Source organism: Monocercomonoides exilis (assembly GCF_001643675.1).
Source record: "Monocercomonoides exilis strain PA203 chromosome Unknown scaffold33-1116896, whole genome shotgun sequence".
Taxonomy (NCBI): domain Eukaryota; phylum Preaxostyla; order Oxymonadida; family Polymastigidae; genus Monocercomonoides; species Monocercomonoides exilis.
In genome coordinates, this window is record NW_027150578.1 from 964,212 (window position 1) to 988,977 (window position 24,766).

Here is a 24,766-nt window from a genome sequence, read left to right on the forward strand (position 1 = left end):
TATTTCACTTTTGCGGCTTTTCATAAAGAAAATTAACATGTGGGGAAAAATATTTTCCTTCAGGCATTTTCATTGAAAAATTATGTCCTTTTCATTAACATTTTGAATACAAAAGACACAATAAAAATGGTTCGTTTTTTGAAATTCGTGAAACGATGGAAAACTCGACGTTTTGATTTCAACGATTCCTATTTACGGATATGAAAATCAAATTTATTTTGAAATCTGAGAAAGTTTAGAAATGTTATAAGAAAAACAATTTTTTCATGCTTTGTGCATAAAAAGCTTGAAAGGCCGTATTTTCCCCCATGTTGATTGATTGAACATCATCAAAAGCCATTTTTAAAAAGAGATGAACACTTTCACTAACCACACTGAAGGTTTCTGGTTTTTTTTTTCACAAAAGTCAACATCCACATGGAGATTGATATGCAAGAATTCACACATATGGATTCTTTTGCTTTCAAAAGGCAAAAATGAAGATGCCATTTCACGATTTAATACACGTTTACAGTCAATCGCGTACATGAACAAATGAAAGTTTGAATAGAAAATATTTTGATCAGTTAACGATTCTTTTCTTTTTCTGATGGAATAAAAAATATCAATGATCCGGAATGACATAAGTTAAAGCGCATTACACACCTAAAGTTATTATTTACCATTTTGTTATTATTCAAATTTTGGTGTTGCACTTTTTTAATTTTTCATGAACAAACGTTTGTGAATTATCATTCTCAATTCATTTATTTTCTAATAGCGAAAACCACTGATACTATTGTTCTTAACATTTCAACAACAAAGAGACATTATTTTAATTTTTGTTAATTTTTTTTTCTTTTTTCGCATTAAAACAATGAGTTATTTCCGCATATTGGGATTGAAAAAAAAGAAAACAGATTTTTTTCTAAATTGAGTTTTAATTGTGTTTTCTCATTTATTTTAGAATATGTATTTAAAACTGATCCACTTTATTATTAACAATTGCATGTGAGATATTAAATACAATGAGAATAACATCTTGGATTATCATTTTTTGACTTGAACCATAAGTTATTTTGTTATATTTGATTTCAAAAAATGTTTGTTCAAGAACTTATAATAATTATATATTTTAAAATAATTTGAATTCTTTTTGAAAAACGAAAAATATATTATTTCAATTAATGTTGTCAGCCTTCAAAAAAGGTGATGGATAAAAGAGGTGTGAATAATTTTTAATAAATTTCCCAACAATATAAAGATGCTTTAATAAAACATTTGCACAGAAACCAGAACAAAAAATGATCGTTATATCAATCCAAAGAAAAAAAGGAACACAGTAAAGAAAAAGAACTCTTTATATTTTGATCCATCAAAAAATGCGTTATATCCCGGAAAAGAAGCAGAATTAAAGAGGAAAAGCAAACCTACAAATGGAGTGTTTGATCCAAAGATAAGAAAAGACAGCATTGCATGGGAAGAAATGAGAGAAATTCGTGAAAAACGCATGGCGGAAAGAAAAAGAAAAGAAGATGAAAGAATGAAACTTCAAAATCAACGCAAAAAAAGAGAAACAGTGGATGATAATTTTAATCAAAAGATAAAAGAGCCAACTCAAGAAGAAATCATTAAACCTTCTTGTGAAAAAAATAGCAAAGTTTCAACAAAAGCAGATCAAATCAATGAAGAAAAATCTCCAAAACGAAAAAGATTAATTGACTTGATTCATGAACAACAACAAAGAGAAAAAGAAAAGAAAAAAGAAATTGAAAAACGGAACATTTTCATGCAATTGTTTAAAAATGAAAAATGTGATGATGAAAGTGTTGACAAAGATGAACAAAAGGAACAAAAAATAATTGAATATGCTCTAGAAAAGAAAAGGGAAAGCGATAATTTAATGGAAAACGACATTATGAATGGAAAAGATGACAGCTATGATCTGGACGAGAAGTGCGCTGTCGAATGGAAAGAAAAAGGAAGAGTTTTACCAGAAAGAATAATTTCACAAAAGAGCTCGATAAAACTTAGCGGCATAAGCAAATTTGGTAGTAATGAAACAATAGAAGATGAAAATGCAGACATAATTGAGAAGGCAAATTTATTGGAGAAGGAAATTACAGAAATAAGAGAAAAGCGAATTGCCTCGTTGGAAAGAGAGTATAAGATGAAACAAGAAGAAATCGAAAAAAGGAGAAAACAACATGAAGAAGATTGGCTGAAAAGAAAAAAAGAAGAAGAAGCACGATATGAAGAGATAAGAAGGAAAAGAGAAAAAGAAATGGAGATTTATAGCCTTTTGGCAAAGGAGAGAAATAGAGAGCAAATAGAGATGAGAAAGAGAGAAGAAGAAATTCAAAAACTGCTATTGCAAAAAGAGCAAGAAAACAGAATGAAGAAGCTCAAAGAAGAAGAAGAAGAAGAAGAAGAAGAAGAAGAAGAAGAAGATTTATGGAAAGATTTTGCAAATCAAAAAGAGGAAAATGAAGCTACTCATTTCACACCAGCACGAGGAGAAGAAGAAATAAATGAAGAGTTTGAGAGAAAATTAGAAATAGAGTTGAAATCAGATCAAAGCTTAAGAGATGCACATGCGGAGAATATTGACATAGACAATGAGATTCCCGATGAAGTGAAAGAACAAGAAAGTGAAAGTTTCATTGACGAAGAACTTGATATGAAAGAAAAAGAAAAAGAAAGGAGTGAAAAAAAAGAGAGGCATAAAAGTAAACGAGAAGCACAATGCAACACCAACGAATATGCATTGCTTAAAAAGCAACTGGAAGATTTAGCGAAAGAGGAAGCGAAACTGTCAACTGAGTTGGCAGAGGAAAAAGAGAGAATTAATCAGCTGAAAAAGAAGGAGGAGGAAGAGAGAAAGAAAATGGCAGCCAAGCGAGCAATAGAAAAGAAAAGGAAAGCAAAAGAAAAGGAAAAAAAGAAGCTAATTCTTGTGAAAGCTTTGGAAAAAGCTAAAATGAAAGCAAAACTTCATCGCTATCTTTACGAGTTGAAATTTAAGCAACAAAGCGATGACGACGAATCAATCACAAAAAGAAGGCACGGAATGAAAAGCAATAAATGCAATTATAACAAACAAAGGAGGGATTTCTTCGATGAAACAGAAGCAAGCGACGACAGCAGCATTTTTGAAGAGAAAGATACAACAATATCAAGCGATGAATTTGCTTCAACAAGAAAAAAAAGCAAACATGAAGAAAGCAAAGAAGAATACAGTTGGAACTCAGAAAGCGATTATTCAGATAAAAGCAGTGAATTCGGCAGTGAAGATGAATCTACAGAAAAGAGTTCAAGTGAAGAAGATGAAATAGAAAGCTTTTTAAGTGATTCATCAAAAGTTCGCTTTAAGAAGAAAAAATCACACGAAAATAGCGAAAGTGAAGAGGAAGAGGAGAAAGAGGAGGAAGAAGAGGAAGAGGAAGAGGAAGAGGAAGAGGAAGAAGAAGAAAAGTTTGATGATGATTCAAACGAAAGCGATTCGTTGAGCGAGTATGATCAACAAAAGTCAGAGACATCCGAACAATACGTGAAAGATCTTAGTAAATGGATGAATACATCTGAAAATTGGTCTCAATCGAGCTCAGATGAAAAATGATTTCAAAAATAGTTTTTGTCACTTTTCATAATTCAAAAATGTTTCAGATGTCAACCTTTATTCGTCAGTCAAGAGGTGATTCATTTCTTTATTCTAAGTCAATTAACAAATCTTCGATCTATTTTTATCTCAGAAATCTTCTTCAACTGCAATTATGAAAATACAAATGATAAATGCGACAGAAAGTTTTTTTGTGTCAAAGTGCGTAACTCCTTTGAGATTATTGATTGCTTTCAACGAAATTGCTAACCGTCAGTCATGCATTGCACTTTAAGTCATTGAAGATGCTGTCATTTTGAGGTAGATTTTTCATTTGAACATAAATGAAATAGCCTTCAAAATCGAATATAATTGTCAATTCAAAAAACACTTGCAATCAAAGGTGGAATATATTTGCTCTGCTTTAAGAAAATGGAATGAAAGTGAGAATAAATAATTGGATACTATGAATGAGAGAAGCTCGGCAAATGAATAACAAACAAATCAAAAACGCGCAAAAAGAAACAGAATATAATGAGAACACTTATTTTCTATTCAGAAATGAAAAATAACATTTAGGTGATTACAAGACAATTACAATGCGCTTTCGTGATGAGCGATTGATTGTTGTTGAAAATGATTTCATGTTGACTCTCTTGCATCCTCACATGCAATGTTGCTTTTTATTTATTTATTATTATTTACTTTGTTTCGAATGATGGCGGAGGGATCGGAGTTGGACGAGGATAGTCTTTTGGCTGTGGGAACATTCCCTGCAAAATGTACCCATCGACAACTTCCTTCACGAGCACTGGGGTCATCTGCGAAGACATATTCATAAGCATTGAAAACAACCATTGTATGTTTTTGCATCGTTTTTGAAGCAATAATTATTTGACAAATAACAATTTTAAGAATAAGAATAATAATAATAACGATAATAATAATAATAATGTTATAATTTTAAACCAATTTCGAACATAAAAATAAAATATAAATTAATGTCAAAGTTGTAAATGTCTTCAAACTCAAAAAAATATCCCCAAAAAATAAAAGAAAAAAATTTTTTCTCACAACAAAATCACACCATTGGATGCTGATATACGAATCCAGTTCCCTCGATTTTTGTTCCGTCTACGGAAAGAGGTGTGTTGTAAAGAAGTTCCTGAGGCAGGAAAGGAGACAGTGGAGTGTTGGTTATTGAAGCAGCCTGTATGCAAAGTTCAATTTTATTTTGCCATAGTTGAACGCATCAATATTTGAGTGGATTGTCGACAGTACGAATTAATAATATTTTGCAAAGTTTAAAAGTTTTAAAGGTGAATATAATTGAAAACAAAAAATAAAAGAAAAACATTACACAAACCTTACACATCTCACTCCATGGCTGGCAATGCTTGTCATTCACTCCTTCAACAGTTGACTTCATATTCAACTTTGCCATCGTTGACATAGCACTTCCAACGAACCCAGTCTCAATTCTGAACAAAATGCCCAAAAAGTCATTAATTTTCCCTTGGTCTGTGTCTGTTTTATCAGCAAGGTTGTAGACTTCTCCTGGGTTTCCACGCAGGCACAAATGAAGAATAGCGCCACACACATCACGGACATGAACTGTATGCATTTTGAGATCAGCGCTCCAAAGGAACTTCATCTTTTCTCCGAGATGCTTGTAAACAGCTGCACAAATGAATCTTGGTGCTAAATGTTACAAAACGTGCGTATTTTACCAAAGCATTAATAGAAATAAATAAAACAAAACAGTTAATTTCACACTGAGCCCTGAAGTATCAGCTGGACCATAAACAATAGCTGGCCTGATGATAATTAATGGAATGGACATTTTTTTCAGCTCGTCCTCAGCTTGCTTGTGATACAATGCAAGCTTTGTCCATGGCTTAACTTTGGAAGTTTCTTTTGCTGGCTTTTTATCTGCATCGTAAATCTGCGCAGTGGAAACATGAATAAATTTTAAAGGCTTATGCTCTTCAACATTTCTTCCAACATTAACAGCAAGATCAAAAATATGTTGCTTGTATACAGTATCGTCTTGTCCATATTTTGTTTCTGCTGCAAGATTCACAACATAATCGAAATGATCATCTTTAAATGCTCTTGTGCACTGCATTGGATTGCTTAGATTGCATTGAATTCGTTCAACTGATGGATGCTGAATATATTGCATAAAGTGGTCGCTCAAAAAAGCCGTCTCTGGAATTGCCTTATCAGCAACCCTAATCTTTGAAGCAGCGTTTTGATCAATAAGATGCTTTACCAGATTACGTCCGATAAAGCCCAATCCTCCAAGAATCCTGTTTCAGATATTTAACAAATCAAAAACATTTATTATAATCATTTTTAAAATTTATATCATTCGTACACACAAGAATTTTGGTTTGGATTCAGCCATTTTCCTTCAGATGAACTGTTCGATTTTAAATGGGATATTTTGATCAAACTCAAAACAGAAATTCCTTATCAATTTATCGTGAGTGTACGACTTTTTATAGAAATATCACTTTAACCGAATTGAAAAAAATTGGATTAATCTAAATGAGAATTAAATAGATCAAAAATTTAGATTGATGCGGTTTGCTTTATAGTCAAAAACTGTGATTTTCAAATTTCATCATTTTCCCTCATATTTATTAAGTGTTGAACGTTGCTCGTTTTCTTGGCACAAGATTTATCCAGGACACGGAATTCGTTTCGTTCGTGGTGATTCACGTCTTTTTATCTTTGCTGGCTCAAAAGCTCGCTGCTGTTATGACATCAAACGTTCCTCACGTAATACTAAATGGACAGGTGATTGGAGAAAAGCTCACAAGAAGGATGTTTCAAAATTGACCAAAAAGCGTGTTAAGCGCAGAGCCGTTCGCTTCCAGAAGGATATAGTTGGAATGACACTTGAGGAGATACGTAACACAAGAAAGGCGAAAGTTATCGAAAAGGTGAAAGGTGCTGATGCAGCGGCACTTCGGTTTGACTGTTTTATTCATTTTTGGGGATATTTTATTTATAAATGTTTTTAGTGAATTGAAGGAGCGAAAAGCAAAAGTCGCCGGAACAAAGAAAGTATCTGCAAAACAAGTTAAACCAGGCAAGCAAGCAAAGCAGGGTAAACAAGTGAAGCAAGCTCCTCCAAAGGCTGCTCCACCAAAGAAAATTAAAGCCACAAGTCGTTAAATGAATTTTAAGAAATAATTCCTTTTATAAACATTTCAAAACATATTTGTTCATATCAAAGATAATTCTAATTGACATTTTTTTCATTGTTTATCAAATTAACAAATGAATTTTAAAATTTAAAATACATTCTGAATCAAATATAATAATAAGAAAATGAAATAATTCACCTTTTCAGAATTATAAATGAAAATAATTTGCACGTTGAATTATCAGTCATGATATGAAATTTCAATTATGAAAAATATATTTAAAGAACTTTTGAAGATAGCATTTTAAAAATTAAATTTTGTGATATTTTTCACAATAATAACTAAAAAAAACTGAAGCAATGAAAAATAAAAAAATAAAAAAACATCAATCATTTTCGATTTGTTCCTCAATAATTAATAATAAAAAACATGAAATAAAAAAAACCAATTAACACTTTCTGTAATGAACACAAATGCTCAAAATTATAATATGGAAAGTGATTGATCTCCGATTTATTCGGAAGGCTTTAGGAGCGTACAGGCGTGACTGATGCGGATATCGACGATAGCAAGCGTGATAGGATTTGCATGCCCGCGGATGCTGGGGTTCCACCGCTCGGAGGCAGCGGAGGGGCAGCCGACATGGGTGTTTGCATTGAAAATTGTGGCGATTGCGGTGCTGCTGTGCTTCTCAGCAATGTTTTCAGGTGTGGGCAGAGCATGTTTTTTTGTGGAGGGCATTTGAGGATGCGGGGATTTAACTGGTGTTTTTTGTGGTTGGTGTTGGCGATGGGAACTGAACTGGGGTTAGGGCTGAATCTGGGGCTCCTTGCGCTGGACAAGCTGAACCTGCAGATCCTGATTGATCTGGGGAGCGAGAGCGAGCGGAGGCAGGCGGCGAAGATCATGAAGATCCGGAAGAGCGGTGTGTGGAGTGGGTTTTGCGAGTTTTGCCACGAATCTTTTGGTTGTGCTGTGGTGCCCTTGGCGGTGCTGCTGCACATTCTCATTGTTATTTTTGTTATTATTTGGTTTATTTTGTGAGTTTGCAACATTCTGTGATTTCTTTCTCTTTTTTTTTTTCTTTTTCATTTTCTTATAAATTTCTTTGCTTTTTTGATTCATTTTGTTGCTCTTTCTTTTTTTTGGGGGGCGTGTGCTGGATGGCGCGGGGGCGGAACAGGAAACATTCTTTTGTGCACGCTGCTTCTGGGGAATGGTGTGTGATGGAGCATTTTCAGTGCTTTTTGAGATTTTCCTTTTCCTTTTCCTTTTTCTTTTTGTTGGGGATGCTATGTGTGCCATTGTGTGTGCTGTATGTGTGACTGATGTTAGTGATGGTGAACACCGGAGTGTCGCTGCTGATGGAAGAGGTTGGGGGCGGGACGGTGGCGTTTATCCTGACGACGATCCTGACGGTGACGTTTGGGAGATTCTGCCGCAGGCTGTGTGCACGCGGTACGGGCTGCAGATTGGGGCGGCGCTGTGGTGGCTGATCTTTTTGATTATGATTCTGCTGTCGATCATTGTGGTGCCGGTGGGGAAGCTGCTGGACTGCATCCTGGGTGTGGAGATCGGGAACACATACAACAAGGCGCAGCTGAAGAAGCTGATTGAGCTGCATGCGTCGGACGAGAAGATCCGGGCGCTGTACCAGGAAGACCGGATTGAAGACTCAGACTTTATTCTGGTGTCGAACTCGTTTGACTTCTCGACGAAGACAGCGGCCGAGATCATGACGCCGATGAAGGATGTGTTTATGCTGGAGGTGTGATGGGATGGGATGGGATGTGATGGGATGTGATGGAAGTGATGGATGAGCGGAGTGAGTGGAGTGAGTGGGATGAGTGGGATGAGTGAGCGAAAGCAAATGCATATGCTGAATATTTTATTTTATTTTATTTTTATTTTATTTTCATTCATTTTTTTTGATGATGATGATGATGATGATTGTTGATTTTATTCAATGACTGGCTGCTGCTTGGGGCTTGTTGGTTGGATGGGGGGACTTGTGGAACTTGTGGGGTTTTGTGGGATTTTCTGGGGTTTTGTGGGATTTGGGGTGGGAGCAGCTTGGAGAGCGGGTGACGGAAGAGACGATTGAGCGTATTGTGGGGGACGGGCACAGCAGGATTCCGGTGTATGAGCAGAGCGAAGACTCGATTGTGGGGTTTGTGGCAGCGAAGGATGTGCTGCTGATGAGCGGGGAAGGAGAGGTGGAGCTGGAGCAGGTGTTTGGGTCGTTTGGGCAGATGGTGGCGATGGTTGGGGCGGATGTGCGGCTGCCGGAGGTGATGCGGGCGATGAAGAAGGGGAAGAATGCGATGGCGGTGGTGTATCAGGTGAACGACTCGGGGGAAGGAGACCCGTTCTACGAGAACGTGGGGATCATCACGCGGGAAGATGTGGTGAGCGAGATTGTGGGGGACGAGTGGGAAGACCTGGGGGTGCATGCAGCGAGGCGGAATGCGCGGCGGGGGGCAGGGGAAGGAGGCGAGGGTGGGGAGGATGGTGAGGGAGGAGAGGAGGGAAAAGGAGGAGAAGGAGGAGAGGAAGAAGAGAAGGAGAAAGAGGGGAAGGTGAGTGTGAAGACAAAGCCGAAGGAGGGGAGCAAGGGGAATGCGGGGATGAAGGAAAGTGGGGAGAAGATGGGGGCAGAGGGAAAGAGCAGGACTGTTGTTGTTGAGATGGAGGATGAGGAGAAGGATGGGGAAAGAGAAAGAGAAAGAGAAAGAGAAAGGGAAAGGGATAAGGAAAAGGGAAGAGAGAGTGGAGAGGAGAAGAAGAACAAGGAGGAGGAGAATGGGGAGAAGATGGAAGGGAGAGAAGGAAGAGAAGGGAGAGGAGGAAGAGAAGGGAGAGAAGGGGAGATGGTTCTTGTGCCGTACACATCGTCGTTCCTGCGTCGACAGGGAGGGATGGGGATGGGGATGGGGATGGGGATGGGGATGGGGATGCAGAGCTCGATGTCTGTGAGTTCACTGGGAAGAGCGGAGGTGGGTGTGAATGTGGGTGTGAATGCGCCACCGAGTCCGGCAGGATCGCCTGTGCCAGGGGGTGTGGGAGGAGGCGGGGCAGGTGGGGTGCACCGGCTGAGCCGGCGGAAGCGGTTCCGGATGCAGATGTGGGTGGAGTGCTCGGAGGAGGTGCGGAAGGAGGCGAAGCGGATTGGGCAGTTTCTGCGGGCGAACATCCCGATGATGGGGGAGTGGCGGGAAGAGGATGTTGTGAGGCTGGTTGAGCGGTCGCAAGGGTTTGAGATTGCAGGGTGGACGATGGGGGCAGGAGGGCCGCACCATCTGCACCACCACCACCACCACCACAACGGGCACCACAGCCACACCAGCCACACCAGCCACGCCAGCCACGCTGGCCATCTGCACGGCCAGGGGTTCGGCCACAGCAGCATGCACAGCCTGCCCATGCCAGCAGAGTCAGCAGCAGCATCATCATCATCGACGGCGTCGTCTGAAGGGTCGGGGTGCGGCGGGAGCTCGACAGCCACAGCCACATCGCTGACGCCTCTGCTGTCCACATCGACAGTGTCGTCCACGTCGACCGTGTCGTCCACAGCGCCGCTGCTGCCGGGCGGGTCGGCGGGGATGTCGGCAGCACAGTCGCCGGGGCTGGCAGGGTCGCCGTTTGGATCGCCCTCGCCTCTGCTATCGCCATCGCCATTGCTATCGCCTTCTCCTTCGCTGGTGGGTGGGTCGTCGCTGACGATGAGCTCGACGACAGCGCTTCTGGCAGAGGGATCAGAGGAAGGAGAGGAAGGAGAGGGAGGAGGAGAGGAAGAGGAGGATGATGTGTTCTCGTCGCTGAGTGCGCCGGCGGTGTGCAAGGTGTGCATCCAGGGGGAGGAGGAGGCAGACCTGGTGGTGGTGCTGAGCGGGCGGCTGGAGGTGATCCACGAGGAGGAGGAAGGGGAGCGGGAGGGAGCGGGAGAGGGAGAGGGAGAAGAGGGAGAGGAGGAGAAGACAGAGACAGAGATGGAGACAGAGATCGGGGGAAGCTCGGAAGGAGAGGAGCGGGAAGAGGGTGGAGAAAAGGAAGGACGAAAAGGAGGAAAAGGAAGAGGAAGAGGAAGAGGGAGAAGGGGAGAGAGAGGGCGGAGAGGCGGGAGGAAGACGATCATGTGCGATCTTGGGCAGCCGTGGACGATCCTGAACAGAGAGTGCTTCTTCACGAAAGACCAGATCAGGGGAGAGGTTGAAGCACCGCGGGCAGATGGGGTGGAGAGTGGGGGCAGGTTGGAAGGGGCAGGAGAGTCGGCAGCCTCAGGATCCACTTCATCATCATCATCATCATCATCCTCCTCCTCCTCCTCATCTTCTTCTTCATCTTCGCCGAGTCTGTCTTCGCCGTCGACAGCGCTGACGTCGCTGTTCTTCCACTCGTGCCCGTCGACGGCGCTGTTTCGGGAGGGAGAGCTGCCAGTGGGGCATGTGCCGTACACAGCGACAGTGGTGGAGGGGCCGGCGCGGGTGCTGGTCATCTCGATGGGGGAGTTTGTGCGTGCATGCTGTGCAGTGCAGGCAGAGGCAGAGGCAGAGGCAGAGGCAGGGGCAGGGGTTGTGATGGAGGCAGAGACAGAGAAAGCTGTGGCAGAGCCGAGTGTGGCAACAACAGAGAGCGCGTGATGGAGCAAAGCATAAAGGAAAGAGAAAGAGAAAGAGAATGAGAATGAGGATGGATGTGTGTGTGTGAGTGCGTGAGTGAGTGTTTGGCAGAGCTTCACTTCACTTTACTTTGTCTTTTCTGTCTTTGTCTGTTTTTCTGTTTGTTTGTCTCGCTGTTGATACGCAGCTGCATCTGGGTGCTGATGGGTGGCCGGCTCTTTTGCTTTTGCCTGGCCAGGGGCAGCTGCACTCTGCCTTCGCTGATGTTCTGAGGCACTTATTTATTTGCTTATTTATTTATTCATCTATCAATCGACTTCCTTATATATTTGTATATTTATATATTGATTTGCGTTTATTTTATTTTGCTTTATATTTTGTTTGTTTGTCTGCCTGCCTGTCTGTCTGTCTGTTTGCTTGGTGCTTGTCCATTCACCCACTTGGCTGCTGTGTTTGTATTTGTCTTTGCTTTTCTGTTTATTTTATTTTTTTGTGTTGGCAGTTTTTCCTTTGGCACTTCACCACTTCGCCTGCGAGCCTTTGCTCAAGACAGGGCCTGCTGGTTGGCTGGTGTTGTGTTTCTGTTTGAGAGGCAGCAGAAGAAGGGGAAAAGTGTTTGGCCTTTGGTCTTTGGCCATTTGTCATTGTCCATTTGTCTTTGGCCTTTGGTCTTTGGCCATTTGTCATTGTCCATTTGTCTTTGGCCATTGGCCTTTCAGAGCCAGGAAAAGCCCATTTCCACTTGAAATAAACGGGAGAGGGGGAAAAGTGAGAGAGAAAAAAGCAACTTTTTTTCTTTTCATTTGATGTTGCAGTCTCAGCTGCCGAATTCGCTCGCACTTTCAGTTTCATTTTTCTTTTTTTCTTTTTTCTTTTTTTCTTTGCAGCAGACAAAAATCAGGGCAAAGCCTGCAAATACACATTAAGCTGTCTTCAACACCCAGCACACCAATACAACACATGCAAAAACGGAAAAGCGAGAGAAAAACTAAAAAAAATAGAACTGAAAAAAAAAATCACAAATTAGAAAAGAAAACAAAAATAGCTTGGCAAAGTGGCCAACAACACTTTCGGCAATCTTCTGCAGCAACAACAACAACAATGGCCACAAACACAAAAAAACCAAAACACGCAAAAATACAAAAAGTCAAATCAACTAACATCATCAACAACAAGGATAACAATATCAATAATAATGATGATAATTTCTGTTATGATTTCGAGAATAATAATAATGATAATAATGGCGAGGCCGAATACAACCCCTTCTTCTCCTCTTCGTCAACTTCCCTTCCCATTCGCCTCACCCTCCAGAATTCCCTTCCTCCTGCACCCCCGCCTCTTCTGGCTCTCCATCCCCATCTCCGTCTCCATCCACTCCTTCTTCTCTTCTTTTCCCTTCCTTCCATCTCCTCCAAAACTTCAGAATTGTCCTCGCTGCCTCTTTCTTCTTCCTCTCTTCTTCTTTTTCCTTTTCCTCTTTTTCTTTTCTTTCTTCTTCCTCCTTTCTCTTCCTTTCCTCCTTTTCCTTTTCTTTCTCTTCCTCTTCTGCCCTTCTTCGCTCCTCTCCCTCTGCCTCTCCCTCTGCCTCTCCCTCTGCCTCTGCTTCCTCTTCTCTCCTCCTCATCTCTTCCAGCTCCTCCAGCTCTTCCCGCTCCCGCTGCGCCCTCTCTTCTGCCTCTGCTGCCCCCTCCTCCCCCATCGCTTCCGCTTCCTCTTCCTCCCTCCTCTTCCGCTCCCGCTCTTCTCTCTCTCGCTTCTCCTGCCGCAGCTCCCGCAGCTCCCTCTTCGCTGCCCACACCTCCTGCCGCTCCTTCCACACACGCACAATCACCTCCCCCGCCTCCCTGCGCCGCCCCGCCTCTGCCGCTGCCTGCTCCTCTTCTGCCCTCCTCCGCTCTGCCGCTGCCTTCTCCCGCGCTGCTGCCTCTTCCTCTCCACGCCGCGCCTCCTCCTCCCTCCTCTTTTCTTCTTCCCTCCTCTTCTCTTCTTCCCGCCGCTGCGCCTGCGCCAGCTCCCGCATCCACATGTTCCGCTCGTTCTCCCGCTCCTCCCGCTTCTTCCTCTCCTCCCTCCTCCCGGCTGACACTCGATATTCTCCATCATCATCATCACCATCATCATCCTTCTCCTTACCCTCTTCCCCATCTGCCCCTTCCCTGTCTGCCTCTCCTTTCCCTCTCTCCGAGCGCCTCCCTCCCATCGCCCATCTCCTCCGAAGCTTCTCTGCCAGCCGCTCCTTCACCCGCGCCTCTTCCCGCTTCACCGCCTCTTTCTCCTCCTCCTCCTGCTGCTGCCCTTTCCGCCGCGTCTCCTCTATCAGCCGCACCAGCTTTTCTCGCTCTTCTCTTTCTCTGTCCCTCTCCTGATCCCTCTCCTCTTCCCTCCCCTGTTCCTTCCCTTGCTCCAATCCCTCTCTCCTTTCTCTTCTTCTTTCTTCGCTTCCACTCTGTGCATCTCTCTGCCCTTCTTCATCCACACTCCTTCCTCTTCCACAGTATCTGCCTTCTCCTTCTCTCTCTTCACCCTCTTCTTCCTCATCCTCATCCTCTTCCTCATCCTCATCCTCCTCTTCTTCCTCGTCATCCACAAATGCATGCTCTCCACTCAGCTCCTTCGACCCCGCCTCAAACAGGTTCATCAGCTCCCGCTTGATCTCGTTCAGCGAAGGCCGCTCTCCTTCCTCTGTGCTCAGGCACTGCTCAATCAGCGCATCAAACACAGACAGCCTCAGCGCTGTGCTTTCCCCTCCTCCTCTGTCTCCTTCTCCTTCTCCTCCTTCTCCACCTCCACTTCCTCCTCCTCTTCCCCCTGCCAGGATCTCTTCCATCACCCGCCGCCCATACTCCTGCCCCTTCCCCCGGTACACCTCCTTCCCTGCCCCAAACTCCGACTCCGCCTCCCAGAACGGCCGCCGCCCGCTCATCATCTCCAGCAGCAGCATCCCAACTGTGAACGAAACCGACTTCTCTGTCGCATCTGCCCTGAACCTCACCTTCTCGTTCACCTCCACAACATCTTCTCTTCCCCCTTCCTCTCCGCTCCATCCTCCAAACACCTCCGGCCCCAGCTCCCGCACCTCCCGCTCCCCTGCACATTCCATTCCTCTTTCTCCCCTCTCATTCTCCATCCTCGCCCTCTCCATCCTCTCCCTCTCCATCCTCGCCCTCCTCTCTGACTCTGCCCGCGCCCTCTGCTCCCTCTTCCTCCTCCCTTCCCCACAGTCCTCCCGCGTAAACAGCTCCGGCGCCTTGTACCGCAGCGCCCGCTCCTCCGACCGCCGCGCCTCTCCTCGCCGCTTGCTCCCATACCGCTTCACCACCACATCCTCCCCGCTCACCATCACTGCCCACGGGCTCAGGTTCATCAGCAGCATCCCCGACTCCCCGCTCCGCAGGATGTGCTGGCACCCGTTCACCACCCAGAACACAACCTTCGCTGCACAGCGCGCCCGCTCCTCAGCACTGCCCCCGCCAAACCCTCTCCGCAGCTCCTCCCACAGCCCTCCCTCCTCTCCTGCCCCTTCCTCTCCTCCCCCTGACTCCTCCTCCTCCCAGTGCAGCAGCCGCGCCAGCGTCCGCCCTTCATCCACAATCACCCCTCCAAACGGGCTCTCGCACCTGATGCACGGGATCTTCTTCCTCCTCCCCAGCCACACACTTCCCCTCCTCTCCTCCCTCATCCCTGTTCCCATTCCACTCTCTCCTCTCCTCCCCTCTCCCTCTCCCTCTCTTTCTTCCCTCTCTTCTGCCCTTTCATCCCCTCCCTCTTCCCTTCCTCCATCCCTTCCTTCATTCTCATTGCTTTCATTGCTTTCCTCCCCTTCTCTTCCTCCTCCCTCATGTTCCTCTTGTCCTTCTTGTCCCTCATTTCCCTCATTTCCTTCATTTCCCTCCTGTCCATCATGCCCCTCTCCTCTTTCCTCTCCTCTTTCCTCTCCTCTTTCTTCTCCAGCACTTCCTTCAGCACCTTCAGCATTTCCACTCTCCGCTTTGCTCTTCCGCGCTGCCTCTGCCATCTCCTTGTCCTGCGCCAGCGCACTCAGCAGCACCCCCACCTCCACATCCTCTTCCCCCACCTCTGCCCCGTCTGCCCCGTACCGCCTCACCCGCTCAAACGCTGCCGACTGCATCTCCCGGTTCTGCCCCAGCACCTTCGACCCCGACTCCACCAGCCGCCGCTCCCGCTCCTTCCCCTGCCGCCGCTGCCGCACACAGCACCCCACAATCACCACCACCACCACCACCCCCACTGCACTCATCCCCATAAACAGGATGATCGGCCACCCATACCGCTCATACAGGCTCTGCCTCCTCCCTGCCCCTGCCCCTTTCCCCTTCAGCACAATCGCTGCTGTCGCATAGAACTTTCCGCCTTCCCCTGCCTCCTCTCCTGCCCTCCCCTCTCCCCCTTCCCCGCCTCCCCGCTCCTCCACAGCCAGCTCCTCGCTCGAATACACCACCCGCGCCAGCACCTCCTCCTCTGCCCCGCTCTCCTCAATCACCTCCCGCCCGATCCTCCCGTACCCCCGCCGCTCCGTGTTCTGCCCTGTGCTCTCAAACCGGTATGTCCTCACCCGCTCGCCCCCGTCTGCCCCCCGCACAATTATCTGGAAGTACAGCCCGCACTGCACCAGCTCCCGCCCCACAAACTCCAGCCGCGCCTGCCCCCCGCTGCTTGTCCAGCTGACGTTCGTCAGCACCGGCCGGAAGTACACCCCGCCTGCCCCTCCACTCGCCCCCTCCACCACACACCCCTCCTCCATGATCCACCACGACCTGCTCTCCCCCGCCCGCTCCCCGTTCCGGATGCCCCGCACCTCCACCACCCCGCCCCCGCTGCACACCATGTTCCGCCGCACCGACGGATACCCCTCGATCAGCGGGTTGTTGTCCCCAAACTCCACCCCGTCCACCACCACCACGCCCCCGCGCTGCCCGATCCCGCCCTTCGACGAGTTCACCACGCTCGTGTTCCACACCCGGCACTCGCACTCCTCCACAAGCACCAGCTGCGACTCCATCCGGCACAGCCCGCTCCTGCTCCCTGCGCCAAACACCCCGCTCACTGCTGTGCCCCCCACCTCCACCCGCGCCCTCCGCCCTCGAATCACCTCCGGGTCGCTCTGCCTCTGCCCTTCCCCCCTCACCACACACTCCTCAACCACCAGCACACACTCCCCGCTCCTCCCCATTCCCCCACTCCCATCCGCAAGTATCAGCGGGCACCCCACCAGCTGCGATGACTCCTCTCCTCCTCCTCCACCAGAACACCACAGCTCGCACTTCACCAGTGCCAGCTGCCCGTCTGTCCCGATGATCGCCGGGTGGCCTGCCCCGCCTCCCCTCAAAGCCCTCACCTCAATCCCCACCTCCTCAAACCTCACCTCCCCGTGCGCCATGATCAGCGGCAGCGCCTCGTCCACCCCGTTTGCCCTCCCATTTCCTTCTTCTCCCTCCTCCTCCTCCTCCTCCCCAGCCTCTCCAATCTCAATCCCAATCTCTGCCCTGCTCCCCTCGCCCCACCGCTGCACCCCCACATCCTCCAGCACCGCCTGCCCCCGCAGCTCCACCCTCCCCACCACATGCAGCATCTTCCCGGCCTCGTTGTCCAGATGCTCCGCTGCCACCGCCAGCGTCCCGCACGGCGCCCCCTCCGTCCCGCACATCCGCTGCTCTGTCCTGCCCCCCGCCGTCGACGATGCAAACACCTCCCTCCCCCGCCGGAACCGGATCACCTCAAACAGATCCACCCCGTCTCCCGCCCCGCACCCCACCAGCCCGTCGCACCCCCGGATCTCGTACCCGCTCGCCCCCTCAAACTGCTCCCTCGTCAGCGTGAATGCCGAGTAGTGCACCTGCCGCTCCATGTTCAGGCACTCCACAAACACATCCCTTCCCGCCGCCCCCGAGTTCCCCGCAAAGCTCAGCCGGTGCAGCCCCAGCCCCAGCTCCTCGTGCCCTGCCCCGCTCCCGATCCGCACATACACCGCCCCGCCCCGCTCCCCTGCCCCGCACCACACCATCCTCACATCCTCCACCGAAACCCTGCTCCCCGCCCCAATCTCCACAAAGCATCCGCCCCCGTTCTGTGTTGTCTGGCAGCTCTGCACCGTCCCGTTCGCTATCCTGTACCCAGCACCCTGCGCCCCCTCGCTCACAACACTCCCGTTCAGCTCTGTCCGAACATTCGTGAAGTTGCACCCCCGCACCTCAAACATCCCCCACCCTTCGTTCCTCCTTCCCTTCCCTCTCTTCCCCCCTTTCACCCCATTTAACAATTCTTCCACAAATGCTTCCTCCTCCTCCTCCTCCCGAAACACAAACATCTCAACACCAAAGCTCACCCCCGACACTGTGCACCCCACAACCTCCCCCACACCCCCGACTATCTCCAGCAGGCTGAACTGCACTGCCCCTGCCCCTGCCCCCGTGAAGTCGAACTGCGACTCCTCCACCGCCACCGACCCTGCTGCTGTGTATGTCCCCACCAGCACTCTCTGCCCGCCCGCAAACTCCCGCGGCACCACAAACCGCACCCGCAAAAACGACAGCGCCCCCTCGTTCGTCAGCACCGCCCGCTCTGTGCTCCCAGCCACGCTCCCCGCCAGCGTCACATTCGCCGCCGTGTCTCCGCTCGACTCAATCGCAAACCCTGACACATCGCACCCCCTCGCCACCTCCACCCCCCGCACCACACGCATCGTCCGCCGCCCGCCCTCTGCTGCCGAGTTGGCCACCCCCTGCTCAAACGTCGCACACGGCGCCCCTGCGCTCCCGCACCCCGGATACCCCCTCCCCTTTGTCTCTGACACATGCACCACCCCATACTGCAGCCCCATCAGATACACCAGCAGGTTCACCACCACCCCTGCGCCTGCCCCGCCCCCCGTTTCATCCCCGCAGAACGCCTCCTCGTCTCCCTTCCACGCCTCCCACCCAAACCCCATCTGCTCCTCCCTCACCACATCCTCCAGCCGACCTGCCCGCACATAAATGTTCTTCCCCCACCGCGCCTCGTTCTTGCTGAACCCCATCGCCCCAACCTCCACGCTTGCACTCCTCGACCCGCACTCCACATACAAAAACCCGCCCCGCCCGCTGTACTCCGAGCACACACACCCCACCGCTGCTGCTGCTGCACCGCTTGCTCCGCTGTTCAGCTTCAGCGACCCCGCTGCCCCAACATCCACCGCCAGCGCCCCGCCTTCCCCGCTCTCCGGCGCTCCGATGTTCGACACATTCACCCCCACAAACTCGCACACCATCCCCGCCACCTCCATCGCCGCCTCCTTAAACACGCTCCCCACATACTCCGACCCGATGCTCGTGTTCCTCACCCGCAGCTCCCCGCCTGTGCCCCGCACCAGCTGGAACTCCGCTGCCCCGCCTGCCTCTGCTTCCCCCGCTGCCTCCCCTCGACTCCTGCACACCACCCGCCCGTCCTCCACCTCCAGCACCCCGCCCACCACCAGAAACAGCACCCTCTGCCCCAGCTCCAGCACCCGCGGATACTCCACCCCGACACACGAAAGCTTCCCTTCCTCTGCGTTCGTGAACACTGCCCCTGCGCTGCTGCTCCGCCTCAGCACAGCACTCCCCACCACCAGCCGCGCCTGCACCCCTTCCTCTGCACCCTCAATCACCCGATACCCCAGATACACCTCCCGCCCCACCATCCCTGTCCCGTTCACCCGCAGCCTCGGCAGCTCCTCCGACGCATCCCACGCCCTCACCCGCCGCCACCCGTAGTCAAACGTCCGGCACGCCTGCGCCCTGCCCCCGCACTCTGCCGTGTCTGCCCCTGTCTCCCCCGACACCACCACCTCGTGCGTCTGGCTCCCCAGCACTGTGTCCAGCAGCGTCTCCAGCAGCCCCTCGCCCCCAAACTCCACCCCGTAGAACGTGCTGCTCCCTCCTGCCGAGAACAGGAAGATGTCGCACTCAAACCCCCGCACCACATCCGCGTCTGCCATCTCCCCGCAGCTCACCCGCACAAAGCACTCGCTCAGTGTGCTCGCCAGCGGAGTGAACGTCGGGTGCACAAACAGGAACTCTGCCCCTGCCCCGCACTCCACATACGCCAGCCGCCCAGCTCCCCGCTCCCCAACCTCTGAGCACTCCACCACCGTCCCGTTCAGCACAAACCGGTGCTCCCCCGCCACCCCCACCAGCATCGCCCCGCCTTTCGCTGAGCTCGCCGACAGGCACTCCCGCACTGCACCCCCCACCACCTGCACTCCCATCATGCACCCCTCCTCAAAGCTCACCAGGCACGGCACCCCTGCCCCTCCCTTCACCTCCTCCGCCTCGCACTCCTCCAGCCGCAGCCCCTCCTGCACCACTCCGCGCTCTGTCTCCGTCGTGTTCTTCCGCACCCGCCACACGCTCCCCTCCCCAACAGCCAGCCCTTCCACCCGCGTCTCCACAAACACCCCGCCTCCAATCGACGTCTCCAGCTCAAACACACTCCCCACATACCTCGTCACCCCGCTCCCCCGCACCACACACCGCTCCATCCCAAACAGCCCCCGCACCCCTCGCCCCAGCACATACCCGATCACCCCCGCCCCGCCATGCGCCTCAAACACACAGTCTCTGAACTCTGCCCGCTCCCCATGCGTCTCAATCAGCACCCCGTCTGGAGGCTCCACCTCCGAATACAGCACAAACCGGATCTCCCTCACCCCCAGCACACCCCCGTTCCCGATCCCCTGCACCTCTCCGCCTGCCCCACCCAGCACCGCAAACGACACCACCCCAGGCTCTGTGCTCCCCTCTTCCTCACCCACCCACCGCTCCACCTCCATCCCGCTCAGATCCCCAACACCCCCCATCACACACTCCCCCTTCACCACCAATCGCTTCTCCCTGCTCCCCTCCGCAAACCGCCCACGCCCCACTGCCAGCCGCTCGCACGGCACCTCCTCTGTCCCGCACTCCACTGCCGAGTCGAACCCGCACTTCGGCTGTTGCCCTCCTCCTCCACCACCAGCCAGCGCATAGTGCACATACACCACCCCTTCATGCTTCACCCCCGTCAGCAGCCACACCAGGTCCACATCCTGACACTCTGCATCTGTCCCGCACAGCGAGTTTCTCGTGTCTGCAATCCCCCGCCGGAACGCAAACGCCTCTTCCGTCACCACGTCCCGCAGCACCGGGCACACCACAAACACATCCCGCCCATGCGTCGCCTCGTTCCCCACAAACTGCAGCTCCCGCAGCACAAACCCCCCGCTCTCGCTCACCCGCACATGCACCCCGCCGCCTCGCCCCTCCGCTGCCCCCGACCCTGCTGCCCCTGCTGCTGCCCGGCACGACGACAGCGTGCACCGCCACAGCTCAGCCGCCTCCGTCGCCCCCTCCGACCACACCCCCACCCCGCCCCCAGCCATCGACCCCGCTGCACTGCACAGCGCAAATGTGCAGTCTGCACACACCACCCCAAACGCCCCGCCCTCCCCATCCAGCACACAGCCCCCGCTCCCTCCGCTCCGGCTGATGTTCACGAAAGAGCACGACTCCAGCCGCACCCCCTGCGCTCCTCCCGCCCCCACAGACACCACTGCCCCCGACACCAGCGCTGCATCCCGCACAGCCACCCCCACCAGCACCAGCTTCCCTGCCCCGCTCACCCCAAACACCACACCCCCACCCCCTGCCCCCACCACCTCCACCTTCCGCACCTCCGCGCTCCCGCTCCCCTCCACCCCCACCACCCCCGTCTCCCGCTCTGCCCCTGCCTGCTCAATCCCCACCCCGCTCACACGCACCCTCCCTCCTCCCACACGCACCACCCACGCTCCCTCCCTCATCACCCGCGTCCACATCCGCGTCACTGCTGCCCCTGCCCCGCTCACATCCACCGCCTTCTCTCCAAAATCCACCCCTTCCCACTCCTTCTTCTCATCCACAGACACAATCACCATTTCTCGTGCAACTGCCTCTTCCTCTTCATCCCTCATCCTGCCTCTGCCTCTGCCACTGCCGCTGCCACCCCCGCCTTCTCCCCCGCTCTCCTCATCCACACACCCCTCGCTCCCTTCCTCCCCACCCCAGCAGTACAGCTGCCCCCGCGCCTTCCCCATCGTCTCGCACCCGTGCTCCTCGTCCCACCCGCAAAACCCCACCTCGTCGCTCCCGCTCCTGCTCACATACACCCTGTCCATCGTCGTCCGCATCCACTCCAGCCCAACATCCCTCTCCTCTCCTCCCCCTTCTCCCCTCGTGTCCAACAGGTGCCGAGCAAACACCCGCCGACCCCATGCGCTCCTCCTCCCCTCTCCAGATTGCCGCGCCTTTCTCATCGGACACCCACTGACTGAAGGAGGCGATGTCGATGAGTTCTGTGAAATGCTTGATTTCGCCATCGATGATGATGATGATGGCAAAGAAGAAATAGAAGAAGAAGAAGAAGATGATGATGATGAGTCGAATGAGTGAAGTGTTTCGTGAAGTGTGCTTTGTGAAATGGCGTTGTCAGAAGATTTCTGCTCATCTTTTGTTGATGATGACGATGATGATGATACTGCCTCAATCACAGTTGCCTCCTCTTTCGTTGCAGAGAAGCACCCCACAAACGCGTGTCTGTCTGTCAGCGACACAACGTCCAGATACACATCCAGCCCCAGCCTCTCCTCCACTGCGGCTGCCCGGCACTTGTTGTCTGAGAACAGCGAGTGCCCCACAATCGCCTCTCCATGCTCATTCCCTTGCCTTCCTCTCCTTTCCCCGTTTTGGGAGTTTGCCTGTGCCTCTGCTCCACCCCCATCCACAGGCGTCTGCACACAAACATGCATCCCCCCGCCCTCCGACTGCGCCCAGCACCCCATCAACCAGCACTCCCGCATCACCACCCACACCTCCTCGCCACACACCCCGCCTCCCTTCGCCTCCTCCACCCCGCACCCCTCAAACTCGCACCCCTCAATCTCCACCACCACCACTGCCTCTCCTGCCCCTTTCTCCCTGTCTGCCAGCGCCACCCCGCCTCCTCCCCTCAGCCCTCTGCACCCGCTGAACCGGCACCTCCTCACCTCGCACCCGCTCACACACTCCACCGACACTCCTCCCCCGCTCCCAGCTGACGAGCTGCAGTTCACAAACACACTCTCGCTCAGCTTGCACTGCAGCCAACTCGCTCCTCCTCCCTCGTTCCTCCCTCTGCCCCAGCCCTGCCGCCTGCCCCGCAGCAGAATCGCCCCGCCGTTCAGCAGCGCCCGCGCCCCGTAGAACCCGCACTCCTCCACCTCCACCGTGAGCGGCGCCTGCGTGTTCGCTGCGTAGATCGCTCCTCCCTCAATCGCCTCTCCCAGCTCCCGCCACTCGCACCCCACAAACCGGCACCGCGGATAGTGCGTGCTGATGTCCTTCCGCCTGCCCCACCCGACATGGCTCTCTTCGCACCCTGCCTTCCGCCAGCACCCCGTGTGTGTTGTGTTCCCCTCCTCCACCGAGTCTCCCAAGGCCATCGACCCCACAATCCCCCCATACAGCTCGTCCTCAACCCTCCGAAACACACAGCTCGCCACAACACTCCTCCCAAACACCCCTCCCCCAACCCCCTTCGCCCCTGCCTCTCTGCTGATGTTCACAAACTCGCATCCCCACCCCCACACCTCCTCCCCCTGCAGCAGCGGCCCTGCCGCCACTCCAAACGAGCAAAGCCTCGTTTCTGAAATCTTCACACTCACCCCGCCGGCTGCACCTAACCCTGTTCCAGCCCCTTCAACTGCCTCCACCAGAGGCGCCACATGCATCCCCTTCCAGTGCCCACCGATCGTCACATTCCCAAACTCAGCCACCCCCCCTCTGCTCTCAAACGCACTCCTTTTCTCAACATCGCGCCCCTCCACCATGCACCCCCACGCCTCCAGCACACCCTCCTCCACACAAAATATCTTGCTTGCCTCCCGCGCCCGAGCAAGCTGCACCCCCACCACCCTCACCGTGCTGTTCCGCAAAAACCCGCTCATCATTATTTCTGTCCCTTCCGCCACACGAAGGTGGCCTCTTGGCTCTTTTCCAGAGCTTGCGTTTCCATGCAAAGGTGTCTCCGTTCCTCTGCTTTTGCGTGCCTGTTCTTCTCTCGGGGCCTCAGAATCAAACGATTTGACAAAATTGCTTTTCCCTGGCCCTGTGCCCCTTTTCCACGCGTCAGCACCAGAACCCTGCGCAATGCAGAGCACTGCCATTGCTATCGCCACAACATGCCGAATCGCCATCGGCTGCCAGCTCGCAGAAAAATTAAACAAGGATTGGCAATAAAAAAATAATGCTTTGTGTTTTGAAAACAACATTGGGCAGGCTCGATCATTGATGGAAAACAAACTGTTTTGCGGGGCAGCAGAAGATTGCGGATGACTGAATGTCTTTCTGCTCTTTCTGCTCATTCTGCTCTGCTGCCTTTTTGTTTGGCTGTGCAATGAACCAAGCGCTGCAGCTGGTGGCGCTGGCGAAACTCTGCTGTTTCGTGTGTTCTGTGCTGTGGACTGCAGCACATTTCATGCCCTGATTATTTCCTGATGAAATCATTTCAATTCTATTTTTCGTTGCCTTCGTGTGGAAACACGGAGGAAAATCACGAAACAATGTTTGCGATTCGCTTTTGGATTTCAAACGAGCATTCTGCCCTTTTTCTTTTTCAAAACTTTTTTACCCCCCGAGCACAAAAAAGACACAAACAAGCAAATGAAAGCTGACAGAAAAATATATTCTCAAAATAATCTTTGTCTTTGATGTGCTGAAATGACTAAAAACAATCAGATGACCGCTTGCCTTTCCTTTCCGCTCCGCCCCAGCTCTTCCGATTCTTCTTGCTCTTCCGGTTATTCCAGTTCTTCAGGCCCTTCTCCAAGGGCATTGCGCAGCATTGTTCAGCTCAGGGTGTTCACGACGAGGTTGAGGGTGCAGAGGGTGCAGGAGAGGTTGAGGAGGAAGAGGAAGAGGAAGACGAGGATGAAGATGAGGATGAAGGAGTGGTTGAGGAAGAGGCTGTCTGTGCGCCCTCCGCAGCCAGCAGCTGCGTGGGGTTGACAATCTCGGGGCGCAGCGTGGGGAACAGGATCACATCCTGGATGGTCGGCGCCTGCGTCAGCATGATCACCGCACGGTCGATCCCGAACCCCCACCCGGCTGTGGGCGGCAGCCCGTACTCCAGCGAGCGGCAGAAGTACTCGTCGATCAGCGTCGCCTCCTCGTCTCCCTGCGCCTTCGCTGCCGCCTGCGCGTCAAACCGCTTCCGCTGCACCACCGGGTCGTTCAGCTCCGTGTACGCGTTCGCCAGCTCCGTGTGGTTCACAAACAGCTCAAACCGCTCGGTCCACTGCGGGTTCGCCCGGTGGTACTTCGCCAGCGGAGACATGATCGCCGGCTGGTCGCACAGGAACGTCGGGTTCTTGAACGACGGCT

At 51.5% G+C, this 24,766-nt stretch overlaps 5 protein-coding genes across 5 annotated transcripts; 3 read left to right on the forward strand and 2 right to left on the reverse strand.

Annotated features, from left to right (window-relative positions):
* Positions 1-1,050: 1,050 nt before the first annotated feature.
* MONOS_15993 (uncharacterized protein) lies at positions 1,051-3,598 on the forward strand (the record flags this gene model as incomplete). Its single annotated transcript, XM_067868898.1, has 3 exons — positions 1,051-1,082; positions 1,177-1,204; positions 1,269-3,598. Exons 2-3 carry the CDS (start codon positions 1,192-1,194, stop codon positions 3,596-3,598), a joined length of 2,343 nt encoding a protein of 780 aa, XP_067724489.1. The 5' UTR covers positions 1,051-1,082; positions 1,177-1,191.
* A 370-nt stretch (positions 3,599-3,968) lies between these two features.
* MONOS_15992 (putative NAD-dependent epimerase) lies at positions 3,969-6,014 on the reverse strand. The gene is made up of 5 exons (XM_067868897.1): positions 5,962-6,014; positions 5,354-5,889; positions 4,944-5,278; positions 4,665-4,787; positions 3,969-4,398 (listed from the first exon to the last, which is right to left on the reverse strand). Exons 1-5 carry the CDS (start codon positions 5,985-5,987, stop codon positions 4,279-4,281), a joined length of 1,140 nt encoding a protein of 379 aa, XP_067724490.1. The 5' UTR covers positions 5,988-6,014; the 3' UTR covers positions 3,969-4,278.
* A 121-nt stretch (positions 6,015-6,135) lies between these two features.
* Positions 6,136-6,888, forward strand: MONOS_15991 (putative 60S ribosomal protein L24-1). The gene is made up of 3 exons (XM_067868896.1): positions 6,136-6,167; positions 6,231-6,557; positions 6,610-6,888. The coding sequence occupies exons 1-3, from the start codon at positions 6,163-6,165 to the stop codon at positions 6,761-6,763; spliced, it is 486 nt and encodes a 161-aa protein (XP_067724491.1). The 5' UTR covers positions 6,136-6,162; the 3' UTR covers positions 6,764-6,888.
* Positions 6,889-7,898: 1,010 nt separating this feature from the next.
* On the forward strand, positions 7,899-11,923 carry MONOS_16460 (putative CBS domain-containing protein; the record flags this gene model as incomplete). The annotated part of the gene is made up of 3 exons (XM_067869369.1): positions 7,899-7,954; positions 8,071-8,503; positions 8,808-11,923. 3 exons carry the CDS (start codon positions 7,899-7,901, stop codon positions 11,373-11,375), a joined length of 3,057 nt encoding a protein of 1,018 aa, XP_067724492.1. The 3' UTR covers positions 11,376-11,923.
* A 339-nt stretch (positions 11,924-12,262) lies between these two features.
* On the reverse strand, positions 12,263-23,863 carry MONOS_11816 (uncharacterized protein; the record flags this gene model as incomplete). Its single annotated transcript, XM_067864384.1, has 2 exons — positions 12,263-23,590; positions 23,688-23,863. The coding sequence occupies 2 exons, from the start codon at positions 23,861-23,863 to the stop codon at positions 12,658-12,660; spliced, it is 11,109 nt and encodes a 3,702-aa protein (XP_067724493.1). The 3' UTR covers positions 12,263-12,657.
* Between the last annotated feature and the right edge of the window lie 903 nt (positions 23,864-24,766).